Here is a 14,302-nt window from a genome sequence, read left to right as displayed (position 1 = left end):
GCGTAGTCCAAGTCGTACCGCGTCGTAGGGTTGGAGAGGTCAGGGTAGTCAGGGTACTTGCCGTATTCCAGGGTAGGTAGAGTTTCGTAGCCAAGGTCCAGGGTAATAGAAGGTAGAGTAGTCGAGGAACGAAGCCGGGGTCAAAGCGCTGGAGAGTGTAGAAATCCAAGGAACAGGCAGGGTCAAACAGGACAGACAAAGTTCAAGACAAAACTAGACAGCAGCGGTAAGCACAATGCATAAACAGGAGTTTATGCTCAGCAATGAAAGACAGACAGAAGCAGGTATATATGTGGGAAGGATCCAATTACCTTGCAGGGGTGTGCTCTGGTCCACCAATGGTGTCAGTGAGACACTAATCCAAAACAGCCTGTAATCAGGTTTTCTTAATGATAGGTCTGGTTGCCGAGCAACCCGCGCGCGTGCGCGATGCGCGTCGCGACGTGATGACGTCATGCGGCCTATTCTCCAAGTCTCCGCCTGTGGGAGGCTCCAGCAGCTCCTTCAAGTTCTCCTGCCTCCCGATTGCCGAGCAACCTGCGTGCGTGCGCGATGCGCGTCGCGGAGCGCCGACATCACACTGCTGTGCCTGCACTGCCCTGGTAGTACGTGGGCGCATGACTCTGCCCCATGGTGCATCCCCGGGTCGGTCTCCGCGCGGAGTAGAGGTAAGTGTGACAGAGCCGTGGGGAAGGAGGTAGGACTCTTGGGGACCCGGACACAGGAGCTGGAGGTGCGGGTTGATACAAACACCAAGACGACCCAAAAGAACACTAAAAAGACGGCGGACTTACAAGCTCAGGTAAACGAGCTTCGTGACCGACAGGAGGACTCTGAAAACAAAGACCGCCGCAAAAATGTGCGCCTCCGGGGGATCCCAGAAAGCGTTGGCGACTGTGAAGAGTTCGTGGGGCGATGGCTAGAACATGTCTGCCCGGAAGCCCCCAAAGACAAACTACTTATGGATCGGTGCCATCGAGCACTCCGCTCTAGGCCGCAGCCGTCCGAACAACCGAGGGACATTATCGTGCGCCTACACCACTATAGAACCAGAGAAGAGGTACTGCAGCGTTCCAGGAACACACTCTTCATGGAGTTTGAAGGCGCCAAAATAGCGGTGTTCCAGGACTTGGCTCCATCAACCCTGGCCCGCCGGAGGAGCTTATGGCCCATCACGAAAGTCCTGAGAGATAAGGAGGTCCGATATAGGTGGACATTTCCCTTTGGCCTCATGGTGGTTCGCAATGGCCACCCCATCCATATAATACTCCTGAAGAAGGGCCGGGGTTCCTCAAGAAGCTAGGGTTGAGCACAACGCTTGCTACCCCGGCAGGGGAAGCAGAGGAGCCGGCCCCAGGACCTTTGTGGTCCACAGTGGGGAGGGCGGCCACGGTGGGGACCGAGCAAGGATGAGGCCACACCATCAACAACACCCGGGTTCTCAAAATGCCCAAAGTTACAAAGTTAGCCAGTTACGGTTTCTAATTTTGCATCTGTTCCCTGAAATTGCTTGTTAAGACTCTCTGTGCCGAAGCCCCCCTGTACCATCAAACTTGAAACGGAAAATGTGCCAGCCAAAATTCATGTAGAGGTAGGCCCTGCAAAAAAGATAAACTCACCTCGTGGTCCCTCGATGGCGGCTAAGATGGCGACGGAGAGGCCTCCATCGTGGAACGCAGATCGCGGAAGGCAGGTAGGCGGGAAACGCTACCACGACGGGAAATGTACCCCAGCAGGAGGAGCAGACACAGACACGTCCTCCCCGATGGGCCGCCTTTTCCAAAATGGCAGCTAGGGAAGGGCGTCACAGGAAGGGGCGGTGCGTAGGGCGGCTATCTTGGAGGTGGCGGATGTGGAGGGACACAAAATGGTATAGCAACCGGAAACGGACGTAAAGCCGGCGGACACATCAGCGCAGCCCCGGAAGACTGGCAGTGACGCACCCCATACGGGCTGGAAGAGAACATTGGACCCAACAGCGAGCGGAGAGCTCACACAGCACCGGCAAATACAGCAGGACAGGGGTGGAGCTCCACACAGCCGTGAGGCGGCTCCACACAGCAGCAGACAACAGTGGCAGCAGAAGTCACTGCAGAGGAGGAGATCCTATGGCGACTAAGGGGCGCCCCGCTCGGAACTACTCGGATACGAGAGGCGATAACGGAAGAACTGGTTAGATAGGGGGATAGTAGAGGGAGTATAGTTAGGGAACAAGGCAGGAGCTCGGGAAAGATAAGGATAAAGAAATAGAGAAAGGAGAAGGTAGGGGGAAGTGATGGGGAAGGCCAGAAGGGGTAGGAGGATGTGGAATGGGAGGGAATAGATAGGGTAGTAGGGGGTAGGGGAGGTGAAGCGGTTAAGAGAGAAGGGGATAGCAAGTTAAGAAAGGAAAGTACGTAGCAGAGAAGGAGAAATGAAGTAGAAAGAGGAAAGAATCGATTAGAGGGAGGTGTGAAAATCTATAGGAGGGGGAGGAAGATGTCAAGGGAAGGATGATTCAGAGGATAGTAAGCAAGCGGTAGATCTTGACACAGCTAACTAACCAGTTACCCAAGAGGCCCAAAAACAGAAAGTGAGCTAGTCATAGGCTCACACACACAGGGGTGCATGGTATAGAGGCCACATGAGGTGTGTAAATAATAGTAGGGGTGGGGGATGGGCCACTTCCTTGTTGAGCAGGGCCGTCAAGGAACAAGTAAGCGGAGAGAACCCGCCACAGGGTGCATACACAGGGGTAGGCCAGAGTCAGGCGGCCCCAACTGCTTGAAGAGGCGGCACATTTACAGCGCAGGGGACACCACGGGAGAGTAGGGGTTCGATGCAACTCAAAGTTTACTTTTTTCGTTTTTCTATTTGACATTCATCAGAGCGGGAGCGGGCAGAGGAGTTCGCGCCTGCCCTGATTTTCGCATGAGCTCCATTTCGGGGCCCACCAGGACATTGTCCGAGGGCGCCGGCCAAGTCCCTTGGGAGGGAAGGGCAGCACGGAAGGGGGAGGGACGCCAGAAGGGGGCGCGTCAGATCTCCCCCGCTGTTTACCCAAGGGCAATGATCCCAGAGCCGAGGTACAGGTACCAGAGCTCTGTGGTCACAGTTTACGTTGTTAACTTTATGTGTGTCTACATGTTTCCCTCCCCCCCCTTGGTGTGTCAATCCCTCCTTACTATTGAATGCAGACCCCCCTGGATCGGAGGAGAGGCAGTACAACATGGAGAGGCAGCGAGTTTCTGGCAGAGACAAGAGTCGGAGCTGGAGTCAAAGCGACGTGTGGAGCATTCACCAAATACAGATAAGATGAATAACGAACTAGTTATGATTTCACATAATTTGAAAGGGTTCAATAGCCCCACAAAACGCAGAATAGCATTTAGGGAGTATAGCCGTAGGAAAGCAGATATTATCTTCTTACAAGAAACGCACTTCTCACGTACCAATTACCCAAATTTTTTAGATAAAAGTTACAGACCGTATTAGCATCGGCAGAGGTTAAAAAAAGAGGAGTTGCAATCATCACGCACAACAGACTCGCACTCACTATAGATAAGCAATACATTGACACAGAAGGTAGGTTTTTAATCCTGACGGGCACAATACAGGGCCAACCGGTAACACTGGCTTCGGTCTACGCTCCATGCGAGCAAAACACCACATTCTTTGACCAGTTCTTCGGTAAATTACATAAAATCGCACAGGGAAGCGTCTTCCTCGCTGGAGACCTCAACCGCACCTTAGACCCTGACTTGGACAGATGCACACGACTTAACACCGCCCACAGACAGGACCTATTAACAATACATAAAGGCCTTCAAGACTGTCAGCTGATAGATGCCTGGAGAGAACAACATCCAGACGCTCGCGAGTATACCTTTTACTCCCACCCCCATAACAGATACAGTAGGATAGACTAAATCCTAGTGTCTAATAGAGTGGTTCCAGTGGTCGGCCAACAGAGATTCATGAAATTTCGTGGTCTGACCACGCACCAATAGAGCTGAGGTGCACATTAACAGGGCTAGACAGACCCGGAGCAAATTGGAAGCTTAACGAGCTCCTTCTCAAGGCCCCCGCCACCGAACGGGAAATAAGGGAACGGATCCAAGAATTCTTTAGTGAAAATGACGGCAGTGTCCCGTCTCAAGCCATGCTCTGGGAGGCCCATAAGGCTACACTTAGAGGCATACTGATGAGTATAGCTGGCAAACGGAAAAGAGAGAAATTATCCAAAATAAAGGCGCTGCAGGGGAAGCTAACACACCTCACTGCACAGCATGCCGTTAATAAGAGCCAGAGCACATGGCAAGAATTATTAGATACTAAGGCAGCCCTTAATTTGGTATTATCCTCTCAGGCCGAAAAGGAGTTGGCATGGTCCAAACGCAGATTCTATGAGAAAGCCAACAAGCCAGATACCTTGCTTGCCAACAAGCTCCGAAACAAGCTTCCAAATTTCCGTATAGCGGCCATCAAAACGCAGAGGGAGGGCCTTACCTCCGATCCTAGACAAATAGTGGAGGCGTTTAGGAAATACTACGCTACACTGTATGACGGAGATAAGGTCAACCACAACCAAAAAACAGCTGATACATTGGAGAAATTCCTATCCGAGGCAAAACTGCCGACGTTGGGAAGGGAGGAAAGGGAGTCCCTCCAAGGTGATTTTACCCTTGAGGAAGTAACAGAGGTAATTAAGTCCCTTAAATCGGCCAAGGCCCCTGGGCCAGATTTTTTATACTACAAAAAATTCTGTAAGACCCTGGCTCCACACTTGCTGAAATTATTTAACGGGATACTAGCTGGGTGAGCCCTTTCTGACTCAGATGCTCCAGGCGTCCATCTCAGTGATCCACAAACCCGGGAAGAACCCGGCAGACTACAAGAACTACCGGCCGATATCCCTGATTAACTCGGATATCAAAATCTTTTCTAAACTAATAGCAAACAGGGTAGGTAGTGTCCTTCCCGGGCTGATCCACACGGATTAAGTAGGCTTTATTACGGGCCGGCAGGCGGCAGACAACACCAGACGAATAATATATTTGATTGATCTGGCGAAAAAGAAAAATATCCCGTCAATGGTGCTTAGTCTGGATGCCGAAAAAGCCTTTGATCGAATCGATTGGCCCTACCTACGAGAGACGCTGGGGGCGTTCGGTTTTGGAGGGCACCTCTTAGAGGCGATACTAGCTCTATATAATGGTCCCACGGCGAGAGTGAGACATCAGGGTTCCCCTCAGAAATATTTAATATACGTAGCGGGACCCGTCAGGGTTGCCCGCTGTCGCCACTGTTATTCGCCCTCTGTATAGAACCCCTCGCGGCCCACATCAGGTTAAGCCCCAATTTATCAGGAATAGAGGCGGGCGAACAGATCCACAAAGTTGCGTTATACGCAGACAATGTGATCTTAACATTATTAAAGCCGCTTACCTCTCTGCCCAATGTTTTCGAGATCTTGGGAACCTTTAACATGGTCTCGGGATTTAAAATCAACCAGACCAAGTCGGAGGCTCTTAACATCAATCTATCCAAACCAGTCGAAAAATTGATAGAACTTAATTTCAATTTTAAATGACAGCCCTCCGCAATCAAATATTTAGGGGTATATATCACCAGGGATTACAACACTCTATATAAAGCAAATTTCCCTAAGATGATGGGAAGGCTGAAGGAGGATCTCAGGGTTTGGGCGGGCTACGGGATATCATGGTTCGGGAGGATTAATAGCGTAAAAATGAACTGACTACCCAAGATGCTATATCTGTTTCAAGCCCTACGAATTCCACTAGTTAATCCTGAGATCCAAGCCCTTCAGGCTCACATCATCCAATTTATTTGGAATAAAAAATGCCCACGAATTGCAAAAAGCTTACTCACAAAACCGGTGAAGAAGGGAGGGCTATCGGTACCTTGCTTGATGGCGGCACAATTAAGCCAAATTATTCAGTGGCACGCGGACCCCACTAAAAGACGATGGGTAGATCTCGAAAAAGAATGTTGTGCACCGGTGGTGCTTCACGACCTGATTTGGCTACCAAAACAATGTAAAAGATGGTTCAGGACGCCGCTCTGCGCAGTAGCGAACTCACTAGCGGTCTGGGAGACATCCAAATTTAAAGCTAAGTTAACAACACCACAAACTTTAATGACCCCCTTATGGGGCAATCCGGATTTTGCTCGGGCCTGTTGGGCGATAGATTTTAAAATGGACGCAAGCAGGGTATAATCGGTTGAAAGACCTGGAAGGACGGATATTTATCAAGTCGTTCGACATGCTTAAGGATGAATCAAATTTACCAAACACAGAATTATTTAGATTCCTCCAGGTCAGGGCATTCTACAATAAATTCCCAGTTCGTCCAGCGCGAACTAATTTTGAACAGCTGTGTTCTAGACCCACGGACACACGGGGACTGACCTCTCAGATGTATAAGGAGGTAGTCTGTCCAACCACTGTAGAGAGCCCCCGTCTGAAATACATGCAACAGTGGGAGACAGATTTAGGGGATACGTTAGAGGACGAGGAATGGGACCACATATTGCAAGCGGCCGCTAAAAGCTCAATATGTGCCACGTTGAAGGAGAACGCATATAAAGTTCTGATGCGGTGGTACCACACTCCAGTAAAATTAGCTAAATTTGTCAGGGGATATTCCCCGCTCTGCCCAAAACAGTGCGGGGAAGTCGCTGACCTCAGACATATGCTGTGGTCTTGCCCGATCGTGGTCCCAATTTGGGAAGCTATTAGAGAGTAGTTACAAAGGATTCTCGATTTGGAGGTCCCCCTGGACCCGTGGCTGTTCATCGTGGGCAGGCGGCCCAGGGCGTGTCCAGAGAGACACACAAACTGGTCATGCACTTTGCGACCGCCACGAGGTGCGAGATCGCGGCTTTATGGAAGCAAAGAGAGATCCCAACCATCCCCAAAATCAGGAATCGAATTTGGCATGTCTGCCAGATGGAACAGTTGACGAGTTAGGTCAACGACTCTGGCTCCAAATTTATGAAAGTATGGGCCCCTTGGTTAGCCCAAACAGACATCCCAGAGGTGGACGCCGCTAAAATCTTGCACTAATAGTAGAAAATGCGTTCTCCTTGGACAGGGCAGACCAGACGGAGACATAGAGACGTGTAGAGTAGGACCCGCCAGATTATACATTAGTGGGAGCGAGTATGATCCGAGTGATGTTACACCTTGTTTCACGTGGTCTAACCTCCAGATCCTCTTCAGATCCCCACCCCCACCCCCTTCCCGCCCCTATGTATCCCGCCCCAGTCTTGTAAGTCAGGTATGTCCTGTCATTCTGTTTAAAGTGTCGTTGGTCTTGTGTCTTTGTTTTGGAAGTTTGTTAAAATTGGATATTTCATAATACATGCGAATGGGATGTGAGATTCTGTATGCATTATATCCACAAATAAAAATGAAAGTTGAAAAACAAAGAAATGCAATTATTTTGTTTGCAGGAGATCGGGGGCCGAACTTACCGGTAGTCCTTACTTACTGGTAGTCCTTTAATTCTCCCCTGTGGTTATGGGGTGCCGGTATTTCCTGTGATTTAAAAGCTCCTGGGTCACGTGACCGGGGGATTTAAATCCTGCAGGGGGATACCGGCACCCCATAACAGGGCCTGTATCTCAGGAAGTAGGGGGTCCCCGAGGCTGAAACCAATGTGGTTCAGCTCAGGAGACCCCCTACTCATGTACAGTAGTATCAAAACACCAATAACAATAAATAATTCATTACCGTAGCGGCTATCCGCTATGGTAATGAAGCTGCTTTAATGTAATTTTTATTAATAGTGCGCGGTAGCAGGGGGTCTCCTGAGATGAACCGCATTGATTTCAGCCTTGGGGACCCCTTGCTTCCCGAGTTACAGGACCAGATATGGGGTGCCGGTGTCGCCTTCATTATTTATATCCCCCGGTCACGTGACAGACGATTTAAAAATGGCGGCGATACTGGCACCCGATGCCCCATACCGGGGCCTGTAACTTAGGAAGCAGGGGGTCCTTGAGGCAGAAATCAAAGCTGTCCAGCTCAGGAGACCCCCTGCTCCTGCACACTATAAACATTTTTTTACATTAAAGCAGCTTCATTACCTTAGCAGCTATCCGCTAAGGCAATGAATGGGTTAAGACACAATAGCAATTGCCCCCAATAAACATTGCAATATGTACTACCCACCAATACACAATCCACCCACCCCCTGTGCCCCGAACAACCCCTATACCCCCTACTATACAAAAGCAATTTTTTTAATGCACAGGAATGATACTAGAGGCCGGTGGGGGCCCTCAGGTGGTCCCCCCAGGTGTCCGGTGGTCCCCGCTGGCCTGTGATACCAATCCTGTGCCCAAAATGTTTTTCTTACAATACCCCCTAACACCTACAGTACAGTAATGGGCAAAATTACTATTATTCAGATATGGATAATAGTGATTTTCCCCATTTAAAATAAAACATTAACCAGCAGAAATAAAGTAAATAAAACTTGCACTTACCCCTGCCAGCCTGCCATGATGAAGGCTGTCCTCATCCTCATCACCGTCCATGTTCTCCGTTGCCAGAAACAATACAATAAAAAATACAATCTAATGGCCCCTTTACCCTTTAATCACCTTAGCGGTTAGTAACCGCTAGAGTAATTTACCCACCATCCCACACTACCCACCCAGGAGGCCTAACCACCCTCCCCAGGCAACTACCCCCAACCTCCACCCATTCATTGGTACAGTGGGTACATCATGCTCATATAATATGGGCATGATTTACCACTATAGCAATATGTGGTGAAGCTAAAAAAAAATCAGGCCCAAAATAAAACACATTACATAGAAAACTAAACACATTACAAATGCCAAGAAACCAATTGAAAGCACAGTGTGTACATCATGCCCATATAATATGGGCATGATTTAACAATTATCACAGCCAATGGTCAACCTAATAAAAAAACCAACCACCAGCAATATCCAATGCAATCAAAACAATCACCAAATAAACAACAATAAACAAGTAAACACAACAAAATAACCAGCAATCAATTAAGCAAATACCAAATAAACACCAGAATTAACCATTAAAACACCAAAACAAAACCATCAATAAATAAAAGAAAGCTCAAAACAAACACCGTCATTCAAAATCAAAAGACCAAAAATAAACCACTATATAATCTAAATAAACCATAAATATCCCCAGCAAAGATACTGCACTTAGCAAGTTTCTTACCTTTGATACCACAGAAAAGCCTAATATGCATCTAGAAGTACAGTAGTTTGTGGGAGCTTGATGTAAAAATCCTCTCACTTTTTGCTCTCATGCAGAACACGGCCCTGGGGTTGAACATTGCCCTTTGCCTGCTTTAGAAGCAACACAGGCTTATATGTTGATTGATGTTACTTTTCAATGTTGACTGAAGAGTGCAGTCCCACCAAGCTCACCCTATAAAAATAATAAATTGTATGTTCCCATCCCTCCCCTTACTTTCGCATTCAGTATGCTCCTCCATTCCCCTTAAAAGTTTTAAAATAAAAGGTTTAACAACAACAAAAATGAAATAGCTAAACAAATTGACTTAAATAAAAATTTTTTATCATACTTATAGGAAACATTATGTTTGGCTTCCCTAGGAATTAAGAAAAATATACCTCTTATCGATGCCTGTATGCTGGGTGCATGTTCGTTATTTCCTCAACATGTTGACTTGGTCACTATTCAGTATGCTGTGAAGTCACTATCAAATAACTCCTAGATTTCGGCTTCTAAAAAGTGAGTGGAACATAGCGTACTTATACATGTTTAGAGCAGTACCACTTAGCAAAATATATTATCTTTGCAATACCTTGAAAGGGCGTAACCAACCATTCTAAAAAAAAAAGCTGTACCGAGTTTCGTTGACATGATTAAGCTCTTAACTGTGTTGGACCCGTCTATTCAATAAATATGCTCTTATCCCTCTTAAATAAGAATGGGGACGAGAACTGATTATGCTGTAACCTTTTCCGACCTGGTATCCCCTCCGGCCCTTTCCCTCCCTTTCTCTTATTTTGTACCCCTTCCCCTCTACCCGATGATATTTTGTTTCAGTTGTTATCTACGCTAAAAGATGATCAAAAAATAAATAGATGATACCGTTCTGTGGCTAACGAAATGCTTTTATTTGTGCGAGCTTTCGAGATACACTGATCTCTTCTTCCGGCGATGTTACAATGAATGAAGCAAAAGGTACTGATACCTCTACAGGTATATATATATATATATATATATATATATATATATATATATATAAATATATATATATATATGTATATATATATAGCACCAATAACAATGTTATGCATTAAACATATCTGCCATTGGGTTCCTGTTTAGGCTGGACTACATCTTACACTTCGCTGCTATTTTGTTCCTGAGCACTGTCAGTTAATCAGTGACATTTCCAGTAGATTTTCCAAGTTCTGGCCACATGCCCATTGAACTGCAACAACCACGGGACAAAGTTCTTGCTGTACTACTATGGAAGAGTGAAATGTAGAAAAAGCCGATAAACACACAGGAGAAGGTGTATGTAGTGATGTAGTTATCACAAAGATTTTTAAGGTACTAATATGTCTTCTTCAAAAACAATGCTATGTTTTTCGGATGTTTTTAAAAAAAAAAGGAAATCACTCCACCTCCCTGCAGGTCTTTCCTGAACTTTCTGGGATCTTTCTAAGCGGGAGAAAGTCGCTCTGAAATTTAGGGTTGCCAGGTGTCCAGAATTGAATCAAACTGTCCTGTATTTGGACACTCTGTCCAGTAAAAAATTAGAGGTAACACTGGACATGCATGTGTCTGGTGTTACCTCCCTGAACAGTGACCTGACCGGCTTGGGGGATTTCCCCGAGCAGGGCTGCTGCTAGGGGGCTAATCAGCCTCCTCCATCCTGATTGGCTGCATTACCCAGCATCAGCAAATCAGGAGGTGGTGGCAGGAGCCCGGGGGTGGGGGCAAGGAGAGGAGGAACCAGCATGGAGCGGAGAAGTGCACGTACGCATGCCTCGAGCGCGTCACACCTTTCACCATTGTGTCCAGTCTTTTTGGAGAAGCCACCTGGCCACCCTACTGAAACTCCTTATTACTTGGAATAGAACAACACGTCAGACAGAATCAGCCGAGGCTTCCATTCTAATCTGGGGGTTTTACTGCCCTTGCTTGGGTGGAAGAGCCAATACACTGTGTGGATTAGGCAATCGGGGGATTCTGGAAGAGGTAATAAAAACTAAAGATGTTCACTTGACCCAGGGTTTTAGTTTACCATTATCTTTTGCCTAAAGTCCCTTGGTTGTAACATTTGATTTTGACGGCAGATAAGACACCATCTAACCTCCGACCCCTATTTCTTTTGTATTTAGGATATAGCCTTATATCTACCCCACACTACCCCTTACTGCATTAGCCCCTACCATCTCTGTTAGGAGGCCATTCCATGACCCCACTACACTTTTCTGTGAAGTATTTTCTCACATTGCCCCTTAGCCTGCGTCCCTCCAGCTTCAGAGGATGGGCGCGGATATATTAGGCACGCATGCGTGCTTGTCGGCCGAGCGATCTGTGTCCTGAGATACACAGCGACAGGGAGGCGTGGCCGTGATGTCACGAGGCTGGTTCGCCCTCATTGGCTGAACCGCCCGCGTAAACTGGCCGTCGCGCGACAAAAACAAGAAATATTGTCTCGCGAAAAATCTGCCGCACCAATGCACTTAATCGCGCACTCTACGGCCTGCCTCATTGAGGTACGGACTTTAGTTTGTGCTGCGCGCCCCGTCACACAGAGTACGGACGCGCCCTGTGACTTCTTGTGCCAGCACTCCTCTTTCTAAGAAATATGCTCCCCTCCTGAACTTTGTTGAGACCCTTCAGGTATTTGAAAGTTTCCACCATATTCCCAACCCTTCTTTTTGCTTCCTAATTAAGTATTTACAATCAATATTTAGCAAAAATAAATAAATAACGCTATTAAAAATAATGTGGTTTATTATTATTATTATAATAAAAAGAATAAAACGCTGCAGGAACGCTTGTTCTGGAGACGAACGCTTGTTCTGGAGATGTTTTATCTTGAACCGTATCGGAAGTCGAAAACAAACCTTATTTTGGTTTGGGCCAAGGCAGGGCAGAGACGCAGTTCAGATAAATCTGAATCACAGCAGCTGTATGGGGGGCTTGGGTTAGTGAAACCTGAACTCACCCACCACTAAGAACGGTCTATTAACCATGAAGTCTCCCCAATGTACAGCAGTGGCAATCCCTTAAACTGAAATTGTTTATAAAGTAGTAGACTTTAATATATGCTCATATGATGTGTTTTATAACATGGTATGTTCCATAGTACCTGTTTCTCCCCACGTAGTGTATCTGCTATGTAAGTCCTGTTAAGTTCCAGGCATTAGCAGGTTAATCTATGGGCCAGTGACCCCCCCTTCTGCTTCCCTTGAAAGTGAAGGAAGGTAGGTGGTGACTCATGGCCTGTGTACAACCCCTTGTAGGTGGGTACAGTCCATGAGCCCACCCCTTCCAGAGCTTTCTAGGGGAGTAGCTAAAAGTTCCCCATGGAGTGAGGAGTGAGAGTCTGTTCCTCTACTCCTCTAGGAGTGAGGAAGGAGCTGTCAGTCTTCCCCATTGCGGGGAAAGCATGCTCACTCTAGGCCGGCTGGCCTAGAGACCACCAAGACTGAGTCCATGATACTGGGCGAGCACCGTCCAGAGTTCCTGGAACCGTGGACAGTATGCTATGCTGTAAGAAGGAGCTGCTGCAGGATGAATAATAAAGCTGTATGTTCACCATACACCTGCCTGTGTGTCAGTTACTGGGCAGGAGGGAGACTGAATGCAATGATGGGAGCTGATATCCTACCCATAGGATCCTATCACGGCTGGAGGCGCTGTACCAATGAGTGAAGAACTAAAGACCACCCCAAAAGACTGTCCTGTTGCCCCATATCATCGCGGCAACTCAGGTATGCTCAGCACCATACATACACCAACCATGTAGCAGCAGGTAGAATCTCCCAGAGGAGGGGGGGAAACAGGGCTACAGTTTAGTTACAAAATTATTTATGACGGAGCGGCACTTTTAACATAATATAGCAACGGGGAAATATCAGTATCGGTGTATAAACAAGTTCTTTATGATATGCATGTAAACCAAAAATTTGCAAGCAACATATGAAGAAATACCTCAGCCATAAGTACCTTTTCATTTTTGAGTCTCAGTGCTAATACTGGGGAATTTCAGCACTGTATTTGTTCACTGATTAGATTTTAGAGCTTATATGGGTGGAGGGCCACCGACAACATTTTTGGCGCCCAGGACGAGAGTCTTCATCGGGTCCACCAGGTTGTTGTAAGGATCCGCGCTGCGGGTATACCCGCGTCCAGCGCATCCTTACCTTTTTCTCAGGCCATTCAGGCTCCCCGGCGGCATTCCCCGCTCCTGGCTGCTTTCCCTGCACCTTCTGCCCACGCGCGTCAGCCCTACGGGCGCGCGCGCACCCAAGCCGCCATTGGTTGGCGCCAGGCGCCTGACTCCGCCTCCGCTGGTGCGGCACACGCTCCTTGCGTGTCACCGCTCGGGTGCCGTCAGCTCCGCCTCCCTGCTTCTCCCTCCTTACCTGACCCTTCCCCTGTCCGTCCCTCTGCTCCTCCCCTTCTTCTCTCTGCTCCTGGATCCTCCGGTGCACCTTCCCCATGCTCCGCCTCCTCGGACGTCACGCACATGCCCGGCACGCACCTTCCCCATCTGCCTTGCCTCTCAGGTCCTCCTTCCCTTTCTGTCCCTTCCCTTGTGTGTCCCTCCCCTTACTCTGACCACTCCCTTTGCCTCTAGCAACTCTCCTCTATCTGGACCTTATCTTGCTCACTCCTCTGTTCCTCCCCTCACTCCCATTGGTTGCAAACTTCCTCACTCTACTCTCCTATTAGGTTCCTCTTCAGGCCGCTCCTCCGTCACTCCCCTTTCTCTGATTGGTCCCAGCCCCCTATATAATCCCTCTTCTCCATTTCCTCTTTGCTCTGCATAGCTTCTGTACCTTGGTGCTGTCTGCTGTTGCCTGGCCTCTCTTGTCTTTTCAGTGCTGCTCCTGTCCCTGGAATCCTTGCTGACCTCCCTGGATTTGACCCTTGCTTTGAACTCTACTACTCTGCTCTCTGGAACCCTCTGGACCTTGCTTTGGACTTCTACGCTGCAGACCTCTACCACCCTTGGACACGGCACACGGACAAACTACTACGCTGCTCTCTCCACTCCACGACCCAGGCTTA

General features: G+C 48.0%; 1 protein-coding gene across 3 annotated transcripts in view; it reads right to left on the bottom strand.

Annotated features, from left to right (window-relative positions):
• ZNF638 (zinc finger protein 638) overlaps positions 1-14,302 on the bottom strand; it is a 191,674-nt gene that overhangs the window by 97,593 nt on the left and 79,779 nt on the right. For 2 of the 3 annotated variants that reach the window (XM_075573062.1, XM_075573080.1), the window contains exons 1-2: positions 9,230-9,275; positions 6,416-6,467 (exon numbers count right to left, since the gene is read on the bottom strand). The exons of the other annotated variant lie outside the window; for it this stretch is intronic. In XM_075573062.1, coding sequence (XP_075429177.1) covers positions 6,416-6,467; positions 9,230-9,260 — 83 coding nt within the window. In that variant the 5' untranslated portion in view covers positions 9,261-9,275. Of the gene's footprint in view, positions 1-6,415; positions 6,468-9,229; positions 9,276-14,302 lie in introns of those variants that run through there. 3 annotated transcript variants of the gene reach the window in all.

The sequence above is a fragment of the Ascaphus truei genome, chromosome 1 (assembly GCF_040206685.1).
Source record: "Ascaphus truei isolate aAscTru1 chromosome 1, aAscTru1.hap1, whole genome shotgun sequence".
Lineage (NCBI taxonomy): Eukaryota > Metazoa > Chordata > Amphibia > Anura > Ascaphidae > Ascaphus > Ascaphus truei.
This window is presented reverse-complemented; position numbering and strand designations above follow the sequence as displayed.